Below are 24,359 nucleotides of genomic sequence, written 5' to 3' on the forward strand. Positions count from 1 at the left end.
CAAGCAGAAACATTTACAAAACAAAAAAGAGCAGTGAAAAACACCTGATGTATGATCTAGTACTGCTGGATCCCCAGCGAACAGGAGCAGCTTACACTCTCGATGTGGTGAGGACAGTTCTGTCCTGTAGCCTCAACAGGAATGTCGTCGTATTTCTCAAAGTTAATGCCAGTGTTACTGCCGGAGAACAACTCACTGCAGAGAGGTGAACAGCGCACGTCAGGGTAACGTTCAGAAAACACACACAGTTTGATGACTTACAGCAACAACTGTCATTTCTTTGGCCTAATTAGTGCGGTCTCGTACACTACCGTTCAAAAGTAGGGCCACTTAGAAATGTGCTTATATTGGAAAGAAAAGCAGTGTTTTTCAATGAAGATAACATTAAATCAATGATAAATCCTGTTTAGACATCGTTAATGTGGTAAATGACTATTCTAGCTGGAAACGGCTGATTTAACTTATTTTTGAGAAACTTAAACTAATGTAGAGCAACTTTACCTCATTAAGAGAAATTTTAACTAATACAGAGCAACTCTGATTCATATACACTACCGTTCAGAAATTTGGGGTCACTTAGAAATGTCCTTATTTTTGGAAGAAAAGCAGTTTTTTTCAACGACGATAACATTAAATGAATGATAAATCCAGTCTCCACATTGCTAATGGGGTAAATGACTATTGTAGCTGGAAACAGCTGATTTTTAATGGAATATCTCCATAGAGGTACAGAGGAACATTTCCAGCAACCATCACTCCTGTGTTCTAATGCTACATTGTGTTAGCTAATGGTGTTGAAAGGCTCATTGATGATTAGAAAACCCTTGTGCAGTTATTGGATAAAAGTGTGAATTTTCATGGAAAACATGAAATTGTCTGGATGACCCCAAACTTTTGAACAGTAGTGTCTGAATTTGACTCACAATGATTATGATCACTATGTTCCAATCAACTAATCGATGTTTTACTTTAAAACCTTTTTTAGGCAACAAGAAGAGTCGTCTGCATAGAGGTTTAGTTACTGTATTATAATTTACATGTTTTCAAAGATGAAGTGCTGTCTAGCTCAGACGATCAATATACTATTGTTCTCTGATTCCCTCTGATATGGACACAAGACCCAATGAAACTCGAGCAATATCAGTTACAAGGTGCCAGATCGAACCATCTCCTGTTGGCCTGATATCTCCCTAAAAAATACTATACTACTTTCCTCGTTCATATTACATCTTTTCTGGCCAGACTCACTGTTCAAGGCGTTCGTTGCGTGGCGTCGGTTTGGACCAGTCTCCGTCATCTCGGGACTCTTCCACCCAGCGGCTGTTTCCTCCTCCTCCTCCGCCACCAAATCCACCATGCTCGAACCTGAAAGCACCGCACAGAAAACACAGCCCCCTTTCAGAAGTGCACCACTTCCCTGCTCATTTTTACACAAAAATCGTAACAAGAATCTTCCACAGTCAGACGTTGTCCACTTTCAGCGAGTTTCAACTGCAGCCAGTCGCATTAGCAGATGAACGAGTGACAGTATGTCTGGTTTTGTGAAGGAATTCAGGAAAGACTATTTCACATTTCAACTAGGGATTGACCGGTTATCATGGCTAACAATTGCACATTTTTTTGGTCACCTGTATTTTTATTGACTGATTATTGATAAATTAAATGCTCTACTTCAGGCCTGATGCAGCTCCTCTCTGTGGTCTCACAAATGTCTCTCAAGCAGCTAAAACTGAACAAGAAACACAAACCAGGAAGTTAGTTTCACTCACAGTGGCTGCGGCTACGCTAACAGCTAGCGGCTAAGCTAAAAGGCAGCCACCTGAAACCGAGTCTGGAAAAAATAATTAATAAAGCTTTAAGATCTGGTCCCTAGTGGGTAATAAAAGTGACAGAACAGTGAAATATTAAGAAAACAGAGAACAACAGCAGGGGATAATTCAATCACCCCTCTTTCTCTTTTACATACAGCAGGTGCTCAGTTTACGGCGTCCTCAACCTACAACGTTCCGCAGTTATGTCGCCATCTCCCATAAATTTATTAAAAAAGTCTTGTTCCATCATTCCGACGGACGCCGTTTGCGACATTAAAACTAATTTCACACGAGAACTAGTTGGCAAGCAAAGTGGACAAAAATGTCGTCATGCGGTGCTATAAAAGGAAGACGGCTTTGTTTACATTCGCCGGTTGGATTGTGCTACATTTGCTTTTTTTTCGGAAACTTTTTGCCCTACATTATGGCTCCTAAGCATAAGTCAGACTCTTCTGATAGCAGCGCTTAGAAGAAAAGTCCAAGATTAAGATTTTGACGCTGTGTTAGCGTAAGTGAGGGACATAGGTACATATGCAAGTTCCAACTTAGAGCAAAAATCATGTTACATTGCGCCATAGAACGGAATTCCGATGTAAGTCGAGACGCCCCTGTATTCAGTTATAGTCATCCTTATTAATGAAGACGTCTAGTTATGAATAACAGTTTCTCTGTTATCACATGCTGCTAAAACATCACATTTAATGTACATCGGGACCAAACATCGGTTATCGGCCCTTCTGGATCACCAATCAAATGTTACTGTATTTTTGTTCATCAAATGATAGTAAGGAGACAAAAAAAATGACAAATGCGAGAAACAAAATGACCAAAAAGATAGACAAACAACACAAGCAAGACAAAAAAAACCACACAAAACGAGACACAAAACGAGTCAAGCGAAACACAAAATGACAAAAATAAGACAAAAAACACAAGCGAGACGAAAAGTAAAGACAAAACGACAAAAACATGAGACAAACGACAAAAGTCAGACAAAAAAAGACAAAAAAACAACTACAACGTGTGTCCCACAACATGTTAGCAGAACCTGTTGATGATGTTGTTGTTTTCTGTCTCATTTCTGCCATTTTGTGTCTAATTTCTGTCATTTTCTGTCTTCTTTTTGTTGTTTACATCCTCAAACAGTTTTCCTAAAGAGTGGGTAGAGCAAAGCTATGTCCTCTCTTCTATTCTTCCTATTTTCATAACATTGTCAGTCTTGATTGAACGGATCAGGATCAGACTAATTCTTTGGACTGTTTTCCATCAGTCAGTTTGTCCTCTTGGTCAGCAGTAACAGCAGCTAAATATCTAGCTTCTACTGCTGAGAAAAAGATCACATTAGCATGGACTAGAGTAGGGTTAGCAAACAACACAGAAAACATGGAATAAAAATGCTACCATTGATGTGGAAGCTGAGCCAATCAAGCCTTTGATAGATTATTACCTATTATTGATGAATATGGAGCAGAAAACTGTAAAAGAGAAGGTTTATTTTTCAAAAGTTTTGAAGCCCAAATGTCCTCCAATTCTGGAAGGACCCATATATTAACAGCTTGGGATCATTAATAACACACCTACTTCACTAATAATGACTACTGTAACTGAACATGTACAATAACAATAGATCATGTGATGCTAAGATGATCTTTTCTGTTTACTGACTCATAAGAGTTTGTCTCTGTTTTCTTAATAATTTGCAGTTTTGTCACTTTAATTGCCCATCTTAAAGCAGTTCTTTTTGGTTTGGGATAATCTGTGGCTGCCTCCTAATTTAGCCACAAGCATAGCCAAGCTCTTTAGCTCTTAGCTTAGCTATTAGCCACTGTAAAAGCAGCTACTTTCCTGATTTGTGGAGATGTTTGTGCTTCTCGTTTAGTTTTTGGAAGTTGTGTCTCTGCTGGAGAGACGTGTCTGTCAATTAGAAAGGATTATTAAAGTTAATCTCAATTTAGAAAGATATTATAAGTACATCAGTTAGCGCTAGGCACAGGCCGGAGGGCAAATCTCTCAGTGATAGCCTTAGCCTAGCACCGTTGGCAGAAGAAGCTCCAGTCGCACTGACGTCAACAAATGAATTACTCGAGTATTTTCAGTCTAACAGGGCAACTGACCATACTTGTGTAAGACTGTGGTGTTTTTAGAAAACAGCTCTGCTCAATGCAGCTGTTCCGCTAATCTGTCACGCAAGATGTGTCCAAACCAAAATAGCATGTTCAATGTATCTCATTGGGAATCATTTTAAAAAATACAATACTGATAATTGGAAAACAAGTGGAATATCAGCCTCAATAAACTGTAAAGCTGATAATCGGTCAACTCTTACCAGAAAATTCAATTCTTCCTAAATGATTTTCAGAGTTACTGGTACATGTGTGTCGTTTTCCCGCTCTCATGAAACAATGTTTTCGGTGCATCTACCAGGATTTTATGTGTACTGACCGCCGTCGCCACCAGAATGGGGCATTTTCCTGATCTGAACTGGTTCAGGGCCTCCTCTCGGTCTCTCTGGGAACGGTCGCCATGGATACTGGTGCAGGCGTAGCCCTCCCGGTACAGGAAGTCCTCCAAGGCGTCGGCGCCTTTTTTGGTCTCCACAAAAACCAGAGTCAACGAGTCCTTGCCTGGTCAACCGAGACAGAAGACGTCTGAAATTAATACTAGAAAAAACTGCTGCATTGTGCTGAGACTGAATATTACAAACTGGTAGGAACCCCTGAGCAACGATGGTAGAAATTCTGAACTAAGGAGCTGAAAGTCAAGTACAGTCAAGCTACTCTGAGATAAACGAACAATCATACCAGATGGTCACCGTAAGTCATAGAGCTGACTGTATCTAATGGACTGTGGCACCATGGGCAGCATTCTTTGGAGTGAATCAGATCCAAACTTACATCATCACAGCCCTATCTGCAGACTGCATGGCTCCATTTACAGGTGGTACAGTCCATGATGTGACACATGCAGGTTTGCTTGCTTTAAACAAACCACGTCACAGTACAATAGATGTTTTCTATGAAGGTAACGGAGCAGCAGGCAACAGGAGGTGCAGTGTGGATAAAAACAACCAGTAATCAGCTGATAAAAAAAAACTAACAGCATCAGCAACACTTTGTTTTTGTGCAGGCACTACTAGAGCCACTGATGGAAAGACTTTGGTCAATGTTTTCTGATTCAGCAGCGTCACTAATCATTTGATAGACGCTGAGACACAGCAGCATCAGTGACCAGACTCTCTCCATCAGGGTTACATGTCTGATATGACGACACCACAGCAACAGAACTGGACATCAAGATGAACCAATAAACTCATGAGCTATAAAAAAACAAAACAAACGAAAAACAGAAACAACAGGCAACTTAAGCTGAGCAGACCTAACTGGTGAAATGATACACAGAACCTAAATCAACTGAATGACCAAGAGGTTCTCCATCCACAGGGAGGAAATGTAAAGTCAAGCACAACTACTGGAAACATGAAATGACAGATAAAAGGTTCTTGGTTGAGGATCTTACCGGGTTTCTCTATGTTGTCTCCAGTACTGTCCTGTACCTCGCTGGGGATGACTTGGGATAAAACCACACCAAACCACCGACATGTAAACTGCACTCAGTCACCAGTTGAACACCAAGTTTCTAAATCTAATATTCCTAAGTTAACCCTCTGAACCCCAAGCAGTTTGTAGCCGTTTCTTTGCTCCCGTCTCTCTATTCACAGCGATCTAAAGTCCTGTATAGAAACAGAACAACCATGAAGAAAGAGAGAGCTCAGAAATGTCAGGATGACGCTACTAAAATACTATAAATCACAGCATTACATACTATATACATATGATGGATATTTCACTATTTACATTTTTACATCCTTTGTGTTGTAACACTATTTTGCAGATCAGCTGTAGAAAGATGTTTCACCATGCTGAATGGATCTCCAACAACTTGCTCCTCTGTTCACCATTAGTGAGCCCTGCTGCATTTATGGGATTCATCCAGGAGCTTTGATTCTCTCTCTGTGGAAACACTGCCTGCAGTTCAACCTGAAAACTCTGAATTGTTGTCATGCTACTGTTTGTCACATCAGCGGTCCCCAACCACCAGGCTGCACAGAGAGAAGAAAAACGCTTTATTTTAGATTTGATTTCTTGCAGAGTCTGCAGGGTGTTTTATTCTGGAAAAATGACTAGATCGTCTTCCGTCTGCGCTTGTTTCCCGCACTTGATGTTAAATGAAGTCGTCAGTCTGCCAAAATTAATTAAAAACAAACGTCTCTGGAGAGCTTCTTTTAAAAGAGGGAGAGACTTGATGCTGACAGAAGAAAATAGCAATAACAAGGAATTTTATTTGTTTAGGACTCTTTAAAAAAACAAAACATCATTATTACTTCGCCAAGGAACGTGGTGGAGTTATGTGACGATCAGGATACGTTTGTTTGTCCGTCTGTTTGTCTGTTCGCAACATTACTCAAAAACAGACAAACAAATTTTGATGAAATTTTCAGAGAAGGTCACAAATGACAAAAGGACCAAGTGATTAGATTTTGGCAGTGATGCAGCTTATAGTCTGGATCCACGGATTTATTAAAGATTTCTGTATCATTGCCAGATAGCTGCACGGCATCACTGTAACCATGACAACAAGTGATCACTACATCAGCTGCCTGCTGATGATCACATGAGTGTGATCCTACTACAAATCCACCACTGAGGACTTATCAGGACTTATCTGTCAGAAATGATCCAAGGAACAACTGATTAAATGGTGGGAGTGTTTCTGAGTCCCATCAATTCCTGCTGCCTGCTACATATTTAGGTGATGTGCTTCGGTATCCGTACATAACGTACACATGCAGAACACACTCGTGCTTTTTTTATTGAAGATTGTATCTGTTGGAAATGATACAATGACTGAGCAGCCTTGGTAGAGTGCTGCTCTGAGTGCTTTTCTCGTTTGATATTTGTGCGATGACCAGTCCATAGAAAATTGTCTTGCTTGAATCCGGTCTGTGGTGCACAAAAGGTTGGAGACCGCCGGGTCACAGCTGACCCACAAATGGTTTCTCGGTTGCACAGAACATTTGTCAGAATCTGAGTTTGGTTCATATTTGACATCATTTTAAATGAGATATGTAAAATAAAAGTATTCTGATAAAATATTGTGATTTTAAGCGTAGATTTCGTCAGTTTTTCTGACAAAATGGCATGTTATGCATGATCAAAGTAAATCCGTACATTTTTACAGTTTCTGCTGATGGTTGAATGGTGTAATTTTAACAGATTTTTTTGAAGACAGCGTGTCTTTGAAAGCTTCCGGCAGGTTTGGAGGTTCAGAGGGTTAACAGAGGGGCAATGCCTCGGCTCAAACAAGTATTTTTACAGACTACATAAAGTAACTTACTTATTTTTCCAACCACAAATCTGACACATGAACAGAAACTATTTGAAAAGTATGAACATCTAACAATATGAAGAACTATTTCCAAGTGTTTTCAAACAGCTGAAAGACAGAGGACATTCATGGACGTTACACCGGGTGGAAACGTGTTGGCTGAGGTGTGAGAATGACAACATGAAAATGTCTCATGAAGTGTATTCTGTGCGTCTATGTGTGTTAGCAGTAGCTCGACAGATGTAGATGATTCAGCTTGCAGACAGCGTTGTTTTGTGTCTCTCAGTGTTGTGAAAGTTGCTGAGAGATTGTCTCACCCGTAGCGCTGAGCAGGTCCAGCAGGAAAGACCTCTTATCGCTCTCCTCCACCCACACCACTTTCTGAGTGATGTTCTCCGAGGTGGAACCCACTCTGCCCACGGCCAGGAAGATGTACTCCTCCAGGAAATCCCTCGCTAGGATCTGCAGGAGCAGCGAACAACGTGGTGATGAGCAGATTTGTTTCGCATGAAGACAATCAATCAGACTTTATTTATGGGAGACCAGCATGTGATAAAAGCATGTATTAGTGTCTCAGAGGATTTGTTGCAGTCTGCTGAGGTTTCTGAAGTGACAAAGAGTCATCTTTGTTATATTTTTTATCCAAATGGATTGCTGAGTCCAAGATGACTCCAGGATTATTAATGTTTGCGTGGTTTTAATGCCAGAGCTTGTATGAATTTTGAGTCATTTTGGACAATTGTTTTTGCATTTAGTCATTTTGGATGGATTTCACAGAATTTTTGACACATTTTAGGAATTTTGGAGAAGTTTGAGTCATTTGGGACCTTCAGAAAAAAATATTTTTGACAAGATTTATGTCATTTTAGACTAATTTTGAGTAATTTTGAGAACGTTGTAGTCATTAAGGACACAATTTGACTTTATTTTGGACACAGTTGAGTCATTTTAAACTTTTTTTTCAGTCATTATGGATCAATTTTGGATAAACAAGTCATTTTGGATGGATTTCACCTCATTTCAGACACAATTTAGACAAATTCTGAGGAATTTTGGACTATTTTTGGGCAATTGTTGACAAGATTTCTGTCATTTTAGACAAATTTTGAGTCACTTCGAGAACAGTCATTACGGACACAATTTGAATCATTTTAGACTTTTTTCTGTCTTTTGGGATAAACTTAAGTCATTTTTGGCTATTTTTGGGTAATTGTTGACCAGATTTATGTCATTGTAGACTCATTTTTGAGTCTAGTTTTGTGCATTTGCAATGATGTGTGCAACTAGAAGCAGAACAGTGCACACAAGGACGTGTTATTTTGCAAATTTGCTCTTCTATTTGCATGTTTTGGAATAATTTGGGGTCATTCTGGACAATGTTTTTATGAATTTTGGACAGTTTTGTTTACTAGCAGCGATGTGCACAGCTGGGAGAAGAACAGTGTAAACAAGGAGGAATACCAGCATGATTTGCACATTTTTTTTTTTTGACCAGGAACACCCCACAAGATCTGCAGTTCTGGAGATGCTCTATATATAAAAAGGTCCAGAAAGGAATGTCAGAACTGATACCTGGATCTCTTTAGGAAAGGTGGCGCTGAACATCATGGTCTGTCGGATGCCTTTATGCGGCATGGTGTCCTGCTCAACGATGCGTCGTATCTGCGGCTCAAAGCCCATGTCCAGCATTCGATCCGCCTCATCCAGGACCAGGTAGCTGAAGCCAACAGAGGAAGAGAGGAAGTCGTGACAGAAACAAAAGGCATATAACTCTATCACTGTGTCCCCTCCCTCCTGCCGGCCGTCTTACTTGCAGTAGTCCAGTCCTATCTTGCCTCTCTCCATCATGTCCACCAGTCTTCCAGGTGTGGCCACCAGCAGATGGCAGCCTCTCTCCAGGTCTCTGATCTGCTGGCCGATGTCTGCTCCTCCGTAAACTACGCAGGGACGCACTCTGGAGCGGTAGGAAAACTACAAGGAACACAGCAAGCGTCCAGAGGCTGGGTTTTAGGTTCTTTATATGGATTTGTGCATTTCAGATGATTTTAGTCTTTTTCTCGTGACCCTTTGTCCGCTGGGATCAACCACAAGCCACTGGGACCTCTTTTAGAAGGAAACATGGCGACTTAAAAAAGCCGTTTAAATGAAATCCTTAACACTGGTTCAGTTAGTAATTAATATTTGTCCTGTATGTCTAGACAAAAGTCTAGTTTTGTGTATTTGTAATGATGTGTGCAGCTAGAAGCAGAACAGTGCACACAAGGATGTGTTATTTCTGTGCTTTCTTTCTTCTATTTTCACATTTTGGACTCATTTTGGGTCATTCTGGACAATTTTTTTTTTTGCATTTTGGACAAGTTTTAGTCATATTGGACAAATTTTGGATAAAATGTGATCATTCTGGACAGATTTTACCTAATTTTTGACATATTTTAGGAATTTTCAGATAAGTTTTAGTCATTTGGGACTTTTAGAAAAATATTTTTATGTCATTTTAGACTAATTTTGAGTCATTTTGAGAAGGCTGTAGTCATTAAAGACACAATCTGAGTTTATTTTGGACACGTGAGTCATTTTAGACTTTCTTCTGTCATTTTGGATCCATTTTGGATAAACTTAAAAGTATTTTGGACGGATTTAACCTAATTTTGGACACAATTTAGACAAATTTTAGGAATTTCAGAGAGGTTCTAATAATTTTGGACTATTTCTGGCTAATTGTTCATCAGATTTATGTCATTTTAGACACATTTTGAGTCTAGTTTTGTGTATTTGCACTGATGTGTGCAGCTAGAAGCAGAACAGTGCACACAAGGATGTGTTATTTTTGCATTTTTGTTTCATCTATTTGCACATTTTGGATTAATTTTAGTTTATTCTGGACAATTTTTAATGCATTTTGGTAAAGTTTTAGTAATTTTGGACTAATTTTAGATAAACTTAGGTCATTTTGTGTGGATGTCACCTAATTTTTGAGACATTTTAGGTCTTCATTTTCTTGGTTTATTAAACTGAGGCCTTTGTTATTTTTCTTTCTACTGCTTCAGGTAGTCTGTGTGCTGAATATGAAATATTATCTTAGACATAACTTAGTAGATTATAGTATTCTGAAAATTATATATGAAGCTTATAAAGAAACTCTACTAATCAATGTCCAGAACAGATTTTCCAAGATTTAGGACCAAATTAATGTAACATTGCATTTCTGTGAAAGGGGTTAATTTATGGAACAATCTAGATCAGGGGTGTTAAACTCATTCTAGTTCAGGACCACATTCAGCCCAGTTTGACTTCCAGTGGACCGAACCAGTGAAATCACAGCAGAAAGATCTATAAATAATGTCAACTCCAAATGTTCCCTTTGTTTTAGTGCAAAAAAGTACATTCTGAAAATGTTCACATTTAAGGAATTATCTTTTTACAAAACATTGTGAACAACCTGAAATTTCTTAAGAAAAAGAAATTCACATTATTCCTCAGTTTATCATTTATACATTACAACTTCCAGATCACAGAGTCTCTACAAAATGGCACAAAACATTCACTCACAGGTATCTGGAACTAAATAATACAGTATTTTACTTTATGATTAAAACAACAAAAGTCAGACAAAAAACAAAAAACAACAAAAACAAGACAAAATATTACAAAAATGAGTCAAACAACACGAAATAAAACAAAAAAGAGGAGAAAAATTAGACAGAGAAGTTACAAAACAGCAAATAAAATGGACAAAAAGAAGACAAAAAGTTGCACAAATAACACGAGAGAAAAATGACAATAAAAGAAATAAAATGACGAAAAAATCGACAAACACAAGCGAGACAAAAAGGAAACACAAAAAAACAAAAATATGAGACAAACGACACAAGTCAGAAAAAAAAAGACATAAAACAACAAAAACTAGACAAAATATTACAAAAATGAGACACAAAATGACAAAAGAACAATGAGCAAGCTAGTATTTTACTTTATGATCAAAACAACTTGTCATGGTCTAGAAATTATTTAAAATTTATAGTTTTACAAATTGACAATTTGGAGTTAAAGTCTTCTCTGGAACTTTTACACTTTACAAAGTCAGGCCAGATTGGACCCTCTGGAGGACCAGTTTTGGCCAGCGGGCCACGTGTTTGACACCCCAGAACTAGACGATGAATCAAATCGCAAAAAAAAAATAAATAAATAAAATCACACGCAAGATTGAAAAATGGAATTAAAACCAGCATGTCATCAAAATACAAAGAAAAGAAGTAAGAGTTTCATAGTGTTTGTTGAGAGAAAACTGTGATCTGAGTGAGAATCACTGAGAGTCATTTAGTTTGTGTTTAAAGCTCGTTGTAAACCGATGGTTTGTTAAAAAGGGACAGATTACATCAGCTTATTCTTCTTTCATTCAGAAGTTTGGAAATTTTTGCTTTTGTATTGTACTGAAATGTTTTTTTGTTTTGTGAATGAATGAAATAAAAACTAACTAAACTGTGAGCATGGGAGGCTATTTATTATCCAGCTGTATGTAGTTTTAATGAGGTTTAAGAACTTCTGCTACGTAAGAACTTTGTTCCTATTTTTGCTTCTGTATTGTCATAACCAGCTGTAGAACTTTTCTTATCTTATTGGTATTTTCATGCAGACTATGAACACTATTCCATGTCAGTGTGTGTTAGTGAATACCTTCCTGGCTTCGTCATAGATCTGCAGGGCCAGTTCTCTGGTCGGAGCCAGGACCAGAGAGATGGGGTACTGCTTGCGACGGCCGAACTTTCCGTTCTCCTGCAACACAACGACAGCACCAGTCCATCAACAGCTCGTGTTTGGAGTGCAGTCAGAAATTAACTCAAATGTAAGCTTCAGGTTCATGTATTTCAGACGACAGGTCAAAAGCGACACACAAAAAGAAAAGTCACATCTTCCACGTCTAATCTACAGGACAGGTCTGTCTGACTCCGATTTAGGGGCTTTGTTTTGTTTTGTTTTTTTACTTTATATGAGAGACACAGAAGTTTGTTGACATTCAACCTCCACATGTGCAAAACAAAACCAGTGAGGAACATGAAGGAAACGTTCATTATGTCTTCTTGTTAATGCAGAAGTTTTGAGTTCTTTTATTCAGAACTGAACAAAAAAACTCAAAAGTACTGTGGAAACATTAGCTGTATGGAAATAACATGGCTGCAGATGAAAACTAGAAAAGCACTCAGAGTGTGCAGTCCTCCTCCAAGGCTGCTCATTCCCCCATATGACACTGTCAGAAATGCAGCATTTGTTTATTAGTTATAGATTTTCAAAAACACAAACTTTGACATTAATTGATTACAGAAGGAGGGCATTTAAACCTTGAATTGGCCTTTATTAGACTTACATTAAAATAATTAAACTTATTATGTTGATTTAGGACCACTAGAAGCTCTTTGTCAATGGTGTAATCTTTAGACAGATCTCTGAAATCTTGTTCTCCAAGAGATAACTGGAACCGACACAGAAGTTTACTTAAACACCATCTGTCAGGAATCCATTCTTACTCTGTGGAAACGACACACAGTCTTGTATGTTTGTGGTCCTGAGTACAATAATCCTCACCATTTGCTGATTACGAGTGATTTGGTTTTTCTTTCCCTACCTGCCCAGAGGCTTTAGCTGCGTTCAGAGCTTCTCCTGGTCCATCAGCGTAGATCTGGCTGAGGATTGGCAGCAGGAATGCCGCCGTCTTCCCAGAACCTACAGACACAAAGTAAACCTTGTCCAGTCTTACATTTTACAGCAGCACCTCAACAACCTCACACCAGTATTTTGCTGTTTTGTTAGCTCTGTTTGTGAGCTACCTGTCTGTGCACAGGCCATGAGGTCTCTCTTGGACTTGACGATAGGAATGGCATATTTCTGGACAGGAGTTGGTCTGGTGTAGCGGCTCAAAGCGATGTTCCCCATGACGATCTCACCCATGTCCACGTCCTGGAACTGTTAGATCACAAGCAGAAACATTTACAAAACAAAAAATAGCAGTGAAAAACACCTGATGTATGATCTAGTACTGCTGGATCCCCAGTGAACAGGAGCAGCTTACACTCTCGATGTGGTGAGGACAGTTCTGTCCTGTAGCCTCAACAGGAATGTCGTCGTATTTCTCAAAGTTAATGCCAGTGTTACTGCCGGAGAACAACTCACTGCAGAGAGGTGAACAGCGCACGTCAGGGTAACGTTCAGAAAACACACACAGTTTGATGACTTACAGCAACAACTGTCATTTCTTTGGCCTAATTAGTGCGGTCTCGTACACTACCGTTCAAAAGTAGGGCCACTTAGAAATGTGCTTATATTGGAAAGAAAAGCAGTGTTTTTCAATGAAGATAACATTAAATCAATGATAAATCCTGTTTAGACATTGTTAATGTGGTAAATGACTATTCTAGCTGGAAACGGCTGATTTAACTTATTTTTGAGAAACTTAAACTAATGTAGAGCAACTTTACCTCATTAAGAGAAATTTTAACTAATACAGAGCAACTCTGATTCATATACACTACCGTTCAGAAGTTTGGGGTCACTTAGAAATGTCCTCATTTTTGGAAGAAAAGCAATTTTTTTCAATGAAGATAACATTAAATGAATGATAAATCCAGCCTAGACATTGTTAATGTGGTAAATGACTATTCAAGCTGGAAATGTTTAATGGAATATCTCCATAGGGGTACAGAGGAACATTTCCAGCAACCATCACTCCTGTGTTCTAATGCTACATTGTGTTAGCTAATGGTGTTGAAAGGCTCATTGATGATTAGAAAACCCTTGTGCAGTTATTGGATAAAAGTGTGAATTTTCATGGAAAACATGAAATTGTCTGGATGACCCCAAACTTTTGAACAGTAGTGTCTGAATTTGACTCATAATGATTATGATCACTATGTTCCAATCAACTAATCGATGTTTTGCTTTAAAACCTTTTTTAGGCAACAAGAAGAGTCGTCTGCATAGAGGTTTAGTTACTGTATTATAATTTACATGTTTTCAAAGATGAAGTGCTGTCTAGCTCAGACGATCAATATACTATTGTTCTCTGATTCCCTCTGATATGGACACAAGACCCAATGAAACTCGAGCAATATCAGTTACAAGGTGCCAGATCGAACCATCTCCTGTTGGCCTGATATCTCCCTAAAAAATACTATACTACTTTCCTTGTTCATATTACATCTTTTCTGGCCAGACTCACTGTTCAAGGCGTTCGTTGCGTGGCGTCGGTTTGGACCAGTCTCCGTCATCTCGGGACTCTTCCACCCAGCGGCTGTTTCCTCCTCCTCCTCCGCCACCAAATCCACCATGCTCGAACCTGAAAGCACCGCACAGAAAACAAAAATAAAACAAATAAAAAAACTAGCCACAAAACGACAAAAGAACAATGAACAATCTAGTATTTTACTTTATTATCAAAACAACTTGTCATAGTCCAGAAATTATTTTAAATTTACAGTTTTAAAAATTTACAATCTCCAGTTAATGTATTCTCTGGAATTTTTACACTTTACAAAGTCAGGCCGAATTGGACCCTCTGGAGGGCTGGTTTTGGCCCGCGGGCCGCTTGTTTGATACCCCTGATCTGAACAGTTTGCTAAGCTGCTGTTAGTTTGGATGTAGTCTTTTTGTTTATTACTGCATTAATAGGCAACATGTCACTTGATGTGTACTTGTGGGGACGCTGAAACAAACTTTTAATCAACACTTACATAAAAGTACAAAGCCTTCATTTTGACAAACTGAAGGAGCAGCAGTGTTACAGATCTCATGTCTGTGGTCTTATTCAGAAGTCATTAAAGTGCAGAGACAGAAGAATGATACAGAAACACAAAGAAGTCCTGTGAAAGAAGTCGTTCAGTCGTTCTGTGTCTGCTCACCTCCCTCTGTTAGCGTTTCCTCTGTCGTTGAAGAACGCCGACTTCCCTCGGTTATTGCCGAAGCTGCTATAGGCGTCCTTGGCGGTGTTCCAGCCACCTGCGTCTAACGGGAGAATCAACGCACAACTGTTAGAACGGCTTCATGTTTACAGCATTAACAGAACATAACGCAACAGTATCGTACGGAGACAACGACAGCGGGTCTGTGAACTGAGATATCAGAGACGTTGGCTCTGAAACAGTTTTAATTTATGTTTTGGGTCACTCTGGCAGAGAACCAAGGCTGATGTTAAAAAGGAAAAAAAAAGCAGTAGACCTTCTTGCAGCAAAAACTTTCATTTTGACTTTGAAAAGTGGGATCCCGAGTGTTTCAGGTCAGCTCACCGCCCGTGGAGGCCGTCCTGTCCTTTCAGTTCTTCCCCACACCTTCTTTTCCAAACTTTTGAGGGAATAATCTGAGGCAGTTTCTGTTAGACAGCTGTACCCGTCATGATACACCAATCAGCCACAACATTATGACCACTGACAGGTGACGGGAATAACATTGATTATCTTGTCATAATGGGACGCTGGGCTGGGAAATCTTGAGTCCTGATGTGGACGTTTGACATGTACCACCCACCTAAACACTGCAGGTCAAGCAACCCCAACCATCCATCCCCATGGCAACAGCAGTCCTTGATGCCAGTTGCCACCCTCAGTAGGACAATACACCTCGACACATCACAAACACTGCTCAGGAGTGGCCCGGGGAACACGACAGAGCTAAGGTGTTTACCCGGGTTCCACAATCTCCAAGTCCAAATCTTACTGAGCATCTGTGGGATGGCCCAGGATAAGCCTGATCTAGGTAGGCCCCACCCTGCAACCCACAGGACCCACAGTGGGGCATGGACTCAGGACCTCTGGGGATGTCTTGATGTCCTGGCTGATCTCTGGGTTCTGATGGGCCAGTGAACAGATGATTATTTTTAGCAGTGTAATGAAACTCAAGACAGGACATCTCCAGAGATCTTGTGGCACCCGGATGGTGCCCCAGGACAGTGGCATCATCCTGGTCCAATGGGGCATGGACTCAGGACCTTGGGGATGTCCTGTGGTGTCAGAGGAGTTTTGGCCACATAAAGGGGACCAACACAATATTAGGTAGGTAGTCATAAAATTATTTCTGATCAGTATATTGATAAAACTGCTTCAGCAAACAGTTTCAAATGTTTTTGGCTATGGCTTGGTCTCAAGATATCCTCACACAGCCGATTTACATGCAAACAAAAATGAAAAAAGTAACCCCAACTTTCGTTCCCGTACCCACCAAAGCTCATTGGCTGCGCTGGGTTGATGGGGTTGAAGGAGCCCCCCCTGTTGCCCCGGTAACCGCCTCCTCCGACGCCGCCCCGGCCGCGCTCCATGCGAGGCGGCCCGCGGTTGAAGGTGTTGCCGGTCATGCGATTGTCGTGGTAGCCGTTGACGAAGTTGTTGCGTCCCCCGTCCCAACCGTCTGCACAGGATGAGGTTAATAACGGCAAAAACAGAGCTGATGATTTAATTTCAGTTGTCTCCCACCCACAACAGAACGACCAAGATCACAGATAAGGTTCAGTCCTTTTCACATGCTATGATATATTACGTATTCACAGCTGTGGATGGCAGCAGGAACACTGAATTAACACAATAATTAAATCTTCATGTGTTGCTTTTATCTTTTATTGCAAAGTGTTTCATCTTCTTATTTCACCCACAGTTAACAAATATTTAACTGCCAGGTTTATGTAGGGACTTTTGCACTGTTTGGTGAACAGTGAAAGCAGACAAGACCTCACTGAGCTTGTAGGGAGGAAAGGTTTCTTTTAAAAATCTTTCCAATGGCAGCTTGGATAAAAGCCTGATTGTTTTCTGATCACCTCAATGTAAAACATGTTGCTGTTAGCATCAGAGCTAACGTTAGCTACGACAGTCCTGGTACCGGCTAATGGTGTAGCCATCCCATAATAGACCACTTTCCAGCACATTTAAAGTGCTTGAGTTTACAAAAAGCCTTAAAATGTTGAATATAATCTCTATAATTGGACTTTGAGTTTGCAGTAATCTGTGAATGTAGCAGACAGATGAAAAATGCAGATAAATAGAAATGAAAAATTTTTGTTGTTTTAGTTCACTTATTTGTCTATTCATCCATTCAGTCGTCAAACAAAATTTGAGTTGAAAAATTTTACTTATTATGTCAAATATTACAATTTGACAAAAATGTGATTAATCTTGACAAGTTAATTCCAAAACCTCTAATTAATTAGATTAATTTTAAAAATCTCGTCCCAACACTAATTTGATTACATTAATGTTGAAGTTGAGATTTGCAATAAATATTTTAACTGCTACTGTGCAAAGGGAATACTGCTGTGTTACTGCAATGTTACTGTATTTTTGTTCATCAAGTAGTACTTTTAAAATAAAGGTGCGCAATACATGACTTTTAAATTGATTATTTAATGTTGCGCATAACAATGTGATTAATTGCAGAAAAATCATGTGATTAATCGCGATTAAAACCTTTAACTTCTTTGTGTACTTTTTGTAATGTGCTTTTATTGTGACCTAGTGTCCTTTTGTGACCAACTGTTCTTTAAATGTGACTTACTATCATTTAATGTGAACTGTTATCATTTTATTGTGAACTATTGTCCTTTTATTGTGAACTGTTGTCATATTTTATTGTGAACTATTGTCCTTTCAATGTGAACTATTGTCCTTTTAATGTGAACTATTGTCCTGTGTTTCACTGTTATGGTTTTTTTTTTACCTGCCTAGGGACTGTGGATGTAAATAGCATTGTAGCTGTAATCCGGCATATTTACGTCCTTTGCTGTCTAAGAGATGTCCATTAATGTGCACTGTCCCTATTAAATAAGCAAATAAATAAATAATTTCAATCGCATCCCACCACTAATAATATTGTAATGTCACCTTATTGAAGTGCTTTAAAATGACCTCTGGGGTGATTTGATGCAAATAAATAAAACAAGATGGACTGTTTCTGATTCCCCCTTGTGACCAATCAGTTGGTTTTAGTGTACATGAGATTTGAGCCAACCAAACTGTGTTTTAACTACAGCCGAACATGAAGTCTGCTGCAGCCGCCTCACAGCTAAACCTGAAAATAGTAGAAGTTCCAAGTCGAACTTACAGTTGGTTGCAGGAGCGATGGTGTAGCCGCCCTGTCGTCCAGCAGCGAAGGCATTTCCTACTGGAAGGAAAGACGACTTTTCAGTTGCGGTTATGATCACTAACGGCTACACTTACAAGATGTCTTAATGTTGAGGAAAGTTTACTTCACTGATTAATAGTTGGTGGCAGGAACATGCAAAAAAAACACCTAGCAACATGCTAACAAACAGACAGAAGAGGAAGACTGCAAGCTAGCAAACTGAGATAAAACAATGCAAGATTTAGAATAAAAACCTTTAAAGCATTTAACTTGACGCCACTCACCATTTTTGGAAACGTCTTTGTTCCGTAAGTGTGGAGGAATATATCGCCCTGCGACACAGACAGAGGCAACATCCAACATCGTATGCATAATATAAAATCTAAATAAATATAACACTGCATTACATTGTGGCACAAGAGGAAATCACTTGTTAGGAAACTGAAGTGTCATCTGATTCAAATCAGAATGACACCTGATGGAAAAAACAGAAAATAAACCAGCGTTTAAAATAAACTGTGCAGCTTTATACTTCAGTCACAAGTGGAAAAATAAAATCAATTATTACATGATTGAAAAGTGACAATATGTAGTGAATAAAAGCTTAAAGACTTGATTATAAATTATTCAAACTGCTCCAGCGCCCACACATGCCCAACACACATCTAAAACATGTATACTACTACCTTTCAAAAGCTTGGGGTCACTTAGAAATGTCCTTATTTTTGAAAGAAAAGCAGGTTTTTTTTCAGTGAATATATCATTAAATGAATGATAAATCCAGTGTAGACATTGTTAATGTGGTAAATGATTATTGTAGCTGGAAACAGCTGATTTTTAATGGAATATCTCCATAGGGGTACAGAGGAACATTTCCAGCAACCATCACTCCTGTGTTCTAATGCTACATTGTGTTAGCTAATGGTGCTGAAAGGCTCATTGATGATTAGAAAACCCTTGTGCAGTTATGTTAGAACATGAATTAAAGTGTGAGTTTTCATGGAAAACATGGAATTGTCTGTTTGGTGACCCCAAATTTTTGAACGGTAGCGTATTTCCAGCGTCGTCTCTATATATACAAACAACAATGCATCCAATGTTTGTTTATTTTTACAAGAAAAAAAGAAAATCTCTAACAGAAACATGTCGGCTGCTTACTGTTGGTGCCTCCACCTTGTCCGTCTGCAGCGCTCAAGTCTAGGACAGCGAGCTAAAAGGGAACAAAAAACGAAACAAGCAGTCAGGCAAAGAACAATCAACTACATGTAGCTTTATTATGCATTTCAGTCTGTGGGTTAAGACACTGGAACAGTTTGAGGAGGTCAAGTAACGTCCAAACAACAAAATATAAAGAGGACGTTTTCACAGTGGGGGTGCACAGGTTGCTGTTGTTAGTTATTTATCTCTTTAATGGTTTGTTTTCTCTATTTATTGATGCGTATTATTAACTGGGTCTTTTCTTTCTGCTCTGTTTTGCTATCATGTCCTTTTGTATAAATGTAGACCAGAGGTGTAAAACATGCGGCCCGTGGGCCAAAAGCGGTCCTCCAGAGGGTCCAATCCAGTCCTCAGAGTGTAAAAATTCCAGAGAAGACATTAACTGCAGATTGTAAATTAGTAAAACTATAAATTAAAAATAATTTCTAGATCATGACAAGTTGTGTTGATCATGAAGTAAAATACTAGATTGTTTTTTTTTTGTCATTATGTGTCTCATTTTTGTAATATTTTGTGTTGTTTTGTTTTTTGACTGACTTCTGTAGTTTTTCTAATGTTTTTGTTTCATTTTTGTCTCACTTGTGTTGTTTAGTCTTATTTTTGTCATTTTTCTTTTGCTTTATTTGTTTTGTGCATTGTTTGTTGTCATTTTGTGTTTTATTGTCCCGCTTGTTTGTCTATTTTTTTTGTTTTGTTTGTTTTGACATTTTTTTGTCCTGTTTTTGTCATTTGTCCATTTTTTGTCTGTGTGTAACTTTTTAGTCTCATTTTTTGTCATTTTGTCGCTTTTGTCTCACTCTTGTAATATTTTGACTTTTTGTTGTTCTTTGTCTTGTTTTGTCTGACTTTTGTCATGTCTCATGTTTTTGTCATTTTGTGTTTCCTTTTTGTCTCGCTTGTGTTTTTTGTCTTATTTTCATCATTTTGTTTTGCTTTATTCGTTGTCTAATTTCTTGCCGTTTTGTTTCTCGCTTTTATTTTTTGTCTCCATGTCATTTTTTGTCTCATTTTTTTTTGTTTCATGTTGTCTCATTTTTTGTCATTTTTGTGTCGTTTTTGTCATTTTTTGTTTCATTTTCGTAACACTTTGCCTTGTTTTTTGTCTTTTTTTTTGTCTCATTTTTGTCATTTTGATCATATTTTATCATTCAGCTCCAGGTGACTGAATGTTGTGTTCCTTTGTCGACACTGTGATCTGGAAGTTGTAATGTGGAAATGATGAACTGAAGCTGAATGTTGCTGAAATCAAAGTTATTTTTTTTCATAAATCTCAGGTTGTTCATGATGTTTTGTAAAAAGATAATTCATTAAATGTAAACATTTTTGCAGTAAAACAAAGGAAGCATTAGGAGTTGTGGTTATTTACAGGTTATTCTGCTGTGGTTTTACTGGTCACTTGGGCTGAATGTGGTCCTGAACTAGAATGACTTTAACATCCCTGATGTAGATGGACATATTGGTGTATATTTATTATAACTCATGTTCACTACTATTATTATTATTGTGTAAAAATGGCAGTATTTTGAAGGAGAAGGGGGGAGGAGAAGAGGTGGGTTTAGATAAGTTTCGACTTCTTCCCGCTCCTTTTGTTATTTTCTTTTTTATGTTGAAATGTTCAAAATAAACTTTAAAAAATCTAAAATTTTGTCAGACATCTCCATCCAGTGGCTGTAAATTCTGCAATGTAATTTTAAAAATGTAGTTAAATTTGAACATAAGGTCAGTGGAGGTGAAGCTAGAGGTGTTTTAGTTGTTGTGGAAAAGTTGAAAAACAAGCATTATTAAAAGTAGTTGAGCACCTCTTCCTTAACTCTGATAAATGAAGACATTTCACCGCCGTTTCCCATGTCAGACTGCATTTGTTGTCATTATGAATCCATTTGTCTGTTACTCCTCGTATTGATTCTCCATTTTCTGGCTAATAGGAAGAAGGTCCAGCAATGTCACCGTTAACTGGAGAAATCTTTAACACGTCTTCTCTCTTATCAAGCACCGGTCAACAGCTGGATGTTTGGTTTCACGCTCTGTTAAAACGCACAAAAGCATTCTGGAAAACGGTCTACATTTCTGTTTGTAATTGAAGCTACCGTTTCTGAGAGAAAATGACAAAAAAAAAAAACAAGTTTTTGCTCATTTTTTACACCAAAGTTTCACTCATGAGCACTGGAAAGAAGCTGAACTGCTTCTTTATGACTGAAGAAGACTCAGAAAATGTAAGCTAAGTAAACACAACTACAGCTGGTCTGACAACACAATAAACATGCTGCATCATAACTCAAACACATCATTCTACGACATCAGGCAGTTGTATGATAAAATGTACATGCAGGAGATCATGTCTTACATAAATACATGTTACAAATATATATATCATTTATAACTTGTAATGTTTATTTTCTTTTTGTAAATAAACATTAGATCCACAAGTTAAAGCAGCTGAATATAAAAAAACGATCTGCAGCTTTGACTTAAAAGAACATAATTTGAAAACCAAACTACATCATTATTATTATTATTATTGATCTTCCTCAACCAAAAATTCTGGTTATTTGTTCAAATTGTCACAGATTTGGTTTTTAGATTTTGTTGTATCGGTTGTTACGGCTGCCAAGCTAATTAGATCTTTTATCTTTTTTTTTTAGGTTTGGGTTCTGTAAAGCGTCTTGAGACAATCTGATCTATAACTGGCGCTATATAAATAAAACTGGATTGAACTGACTATTTTTGCTGCTTGATACAAGAAGAAAACTCACATGATTCACAGTTTTCCCATGATGAATCAACAATTAATCAGATTTAAGGGGTTTAGGAAACACTATGGTTTGTTTTTTTCCAACTTTATTTTAAAAAAAAATGGAGTTTGTTCACATGTAAGCAGGAAAACAAGTGTGGAACAGAAGAGAAATGCTAAAAAAAAGACGATTTTTTTGCACAAATGAAATCAATTTTACAGTTTAATTTTGCAGATGCTTAGATCCAATACAAGCAAGGATCTAGTCAGGAGGAAACAACCTGGATAAGAGCCAGTTCAGGTGTGATAATTGGACGTAATAAGACGTTTTATGTAAACTACACAAAGGATGATGACGACCAAGGATTCTCAGCAGCTTCTCCAGTTGCAAAACTCATTTCACAACATTTAAATTCACCCCAAAAAGCTCGGCATGACAAAGAAAGCCATCCACAGCTTCTTTTCTCTGCCTCTGCACTCTCTCCTGATTAAATGTGTCCAAACAGTCCAGTCATCCGTCTTTCTTCTTACTGCAACACCATCTAAACACGTCAGGTGTCTTCCAGCAGCCCTGCTGGTGCGTCAGTCTCACTGCTGTCTAGGAAACTACTTCACATCTTCCAATTCCAGAGAAACTGGTCTGGAGAGGAGGGGCTGGCTTTCTTTCTACGCCGTCTTCTGCTTCAAAACTTCCTACTGCAGCTTTTTTTTTTTTTTTTTTTTTTTTTTTTTTAAACACTTGCATCCCGGCTGAACAGAGCAGGGTGGGTAATTCGTTTAAACTGCTGCGCATCCAACTCCTTTCGTAGACATTTTGCCAAACGGACCTTTCCAAAATATCCACCGAGGACATGCAGTACTTTTCTGTTGCCATCCAACTGTCTGACCAGTCAGACACAGGCAGGCTACGTTGCTGGTGACGCAGAAGAAATGAGCATTTTTTAAAGCGGGACGCAGCGTGAAAACTCAACATTACTGCGTATTATGTGAACGCCGGGAGTCTGAACCGTCCGGCGCCGCATTGTTTGCGTGTCAGCCCCGCTGTCTCCATCCCCGCACACCTCCATTTTATTACCGTATCGAGCTGCAAGACAAACGCAGTGAACATAATACTTGATGGGTGCGCTTCATGTGCTCACACGGGGCAGCCGGCGGGTACTACCCGGGCGTCGTTTCCCCACTTAGCTCGGCGTTTTTAACCCACAGCATCCCCGGTCACGACACAGCAGCTCACACAGCTTTCTTAAATGTCCACCGCCACCCGTAAACAAAGCGCACGCGGCTCTGGGAGCAGAGACACCGCCCGCTCCTCCGCCCCGCAGTGTTAAATTGGAGCGCACCCGAGGCTAGCTAGCGCGATAGCATCTCGCTAGCGGTGTTAGGCTAGCCGGCAAGCTAACGTTTATCCCTCCCGTTATTTCACTTTTCACCCGCCGCAACACACACCGACCAGACGCCGCTTACCTGCTGCTCTAGACCGTGGGCATTTTCGACGGCCACATGACTCATAACTATAGAATATGGAGGAAAAATGTTGCCGTTGAAAAAAGGACCTCTTTGTTTGCCGGGTTTGATGTAATGTTATTTTTCCTTCTGCCTCTTCCCCGTTTCTGTGGTTACGACAGATGACAGTTGCTGCAATTTGCCTGGCGGTGACGCGAAACTTCGTAAAATGCTAGTGGCGGATTCAAAGTGGTGGGAGATTCCTGCACTTCAGCTCCAGAGGATGACACTTCATGCAAACTCAGCTGATGTCGGTTTGCTCTTCAGCTGAAGCAGAGATGAAGCCGTCATGGACCAGACAAGCTAGCGCGGCGGAAACACGGTAACGACACCGGATGACACCAAAATAAAACGCTCCCTCGAAACAAAATCAGCTAATTTAATATTGCGTTCACTGCGAATAAAAATCAAAATGAATACTCTAGAGTCGAATTTAAAACATATTAAATCAAATACATATTTTAAAACATTTCATTTGTGTGTGAAATCATAGCGACGTAAGCAAATGTGCCTCAACTTTGTTTTTTTTAAATACAGAACGTGTAAAAACGTGTCAATATTTTGGCTATTGCAAGCAGAGTACTTATTTTGCATCGTTTTGTAGTATTCTAGCAGTTGCT

At 39.0% G+C, this 24,359-nt stretch overlaps 2 protein-coding genes across 3 annotated transcripts in view; both read right to left on the reverse strand.

Moving 5' to 3' along the window:
- LOC111567241 (ATP-dependent RNA helicase DDX3Y-like) overlaps positions 1–1,363 on the reverse strand; it is a 29,432-nt gene extending 28,069 nt beyond the window's left edge. For both annotated transcript variants that reach the window (XM_055008686.1, XM_055008685.1), the window contains exons 1-2: positions 1,249–1,363; positions 96–195 (exon numbers count right to left, since the gene is read on the reverse strand). The gene's annotated coding sequence lies outside the window, so the exon portion shown is untranslated. The remainder of the gene's footprint in view (positions 1–95; positions 196–1,248) is intronic.
- On the reverse strand, positions 57–24,048 carry LOC111581543 (putative ATP-dependent RNA helicase an3). Its single transcript, XM_055008253.1, has 18 exons — positions 23,701–24,048; positions 19,446–19,497; positions 18,572–18,619; positions 18,267–18,323; positions 16,398–16,583; positions 15,086–15,188; positions 14,407–14,523; positions 13,261–13,360; positions 13,019–13,154; positions 12,817–12,914; positions 11,871–11,969; positions 9,007–9,167; positions 8,769–8,913; positions 7,514–7,658; positions 5,328–5,378; positions 4,177–4,435; positions 1,249–1,365; positions 57–195 (listed from the first exon to the last, which is right to left on the reverse strand). The coding sequence occupies exons 1-18, from the start codon at positions 23,743–23,745 to the stop codon at positions 57–59; spliced, it is 2,058 nt and encodes a 685-aa protein (XP_054864228.1). The 5' UTR covers positions 23,746–24,048.
- Positions 24,049–24,359: the final 311 nt, after the last annotated feature.

This window comes from Amphiprion ocellaris, chromosome 24, assembly GCF_022539595.1.
Source record: "Amphiprion ocellaris isolate individual 3 ecotype Okinawa chromosome 24, ASM2253959v1, whole genome shotgun sequence".
In the NCBI taxonomy this organism is placed as follows: Eukaryota; Metazoa; Chordata; class Actinopteri; family Pomacentridae; genus Amphiprion; species Amphiprion ocellaris.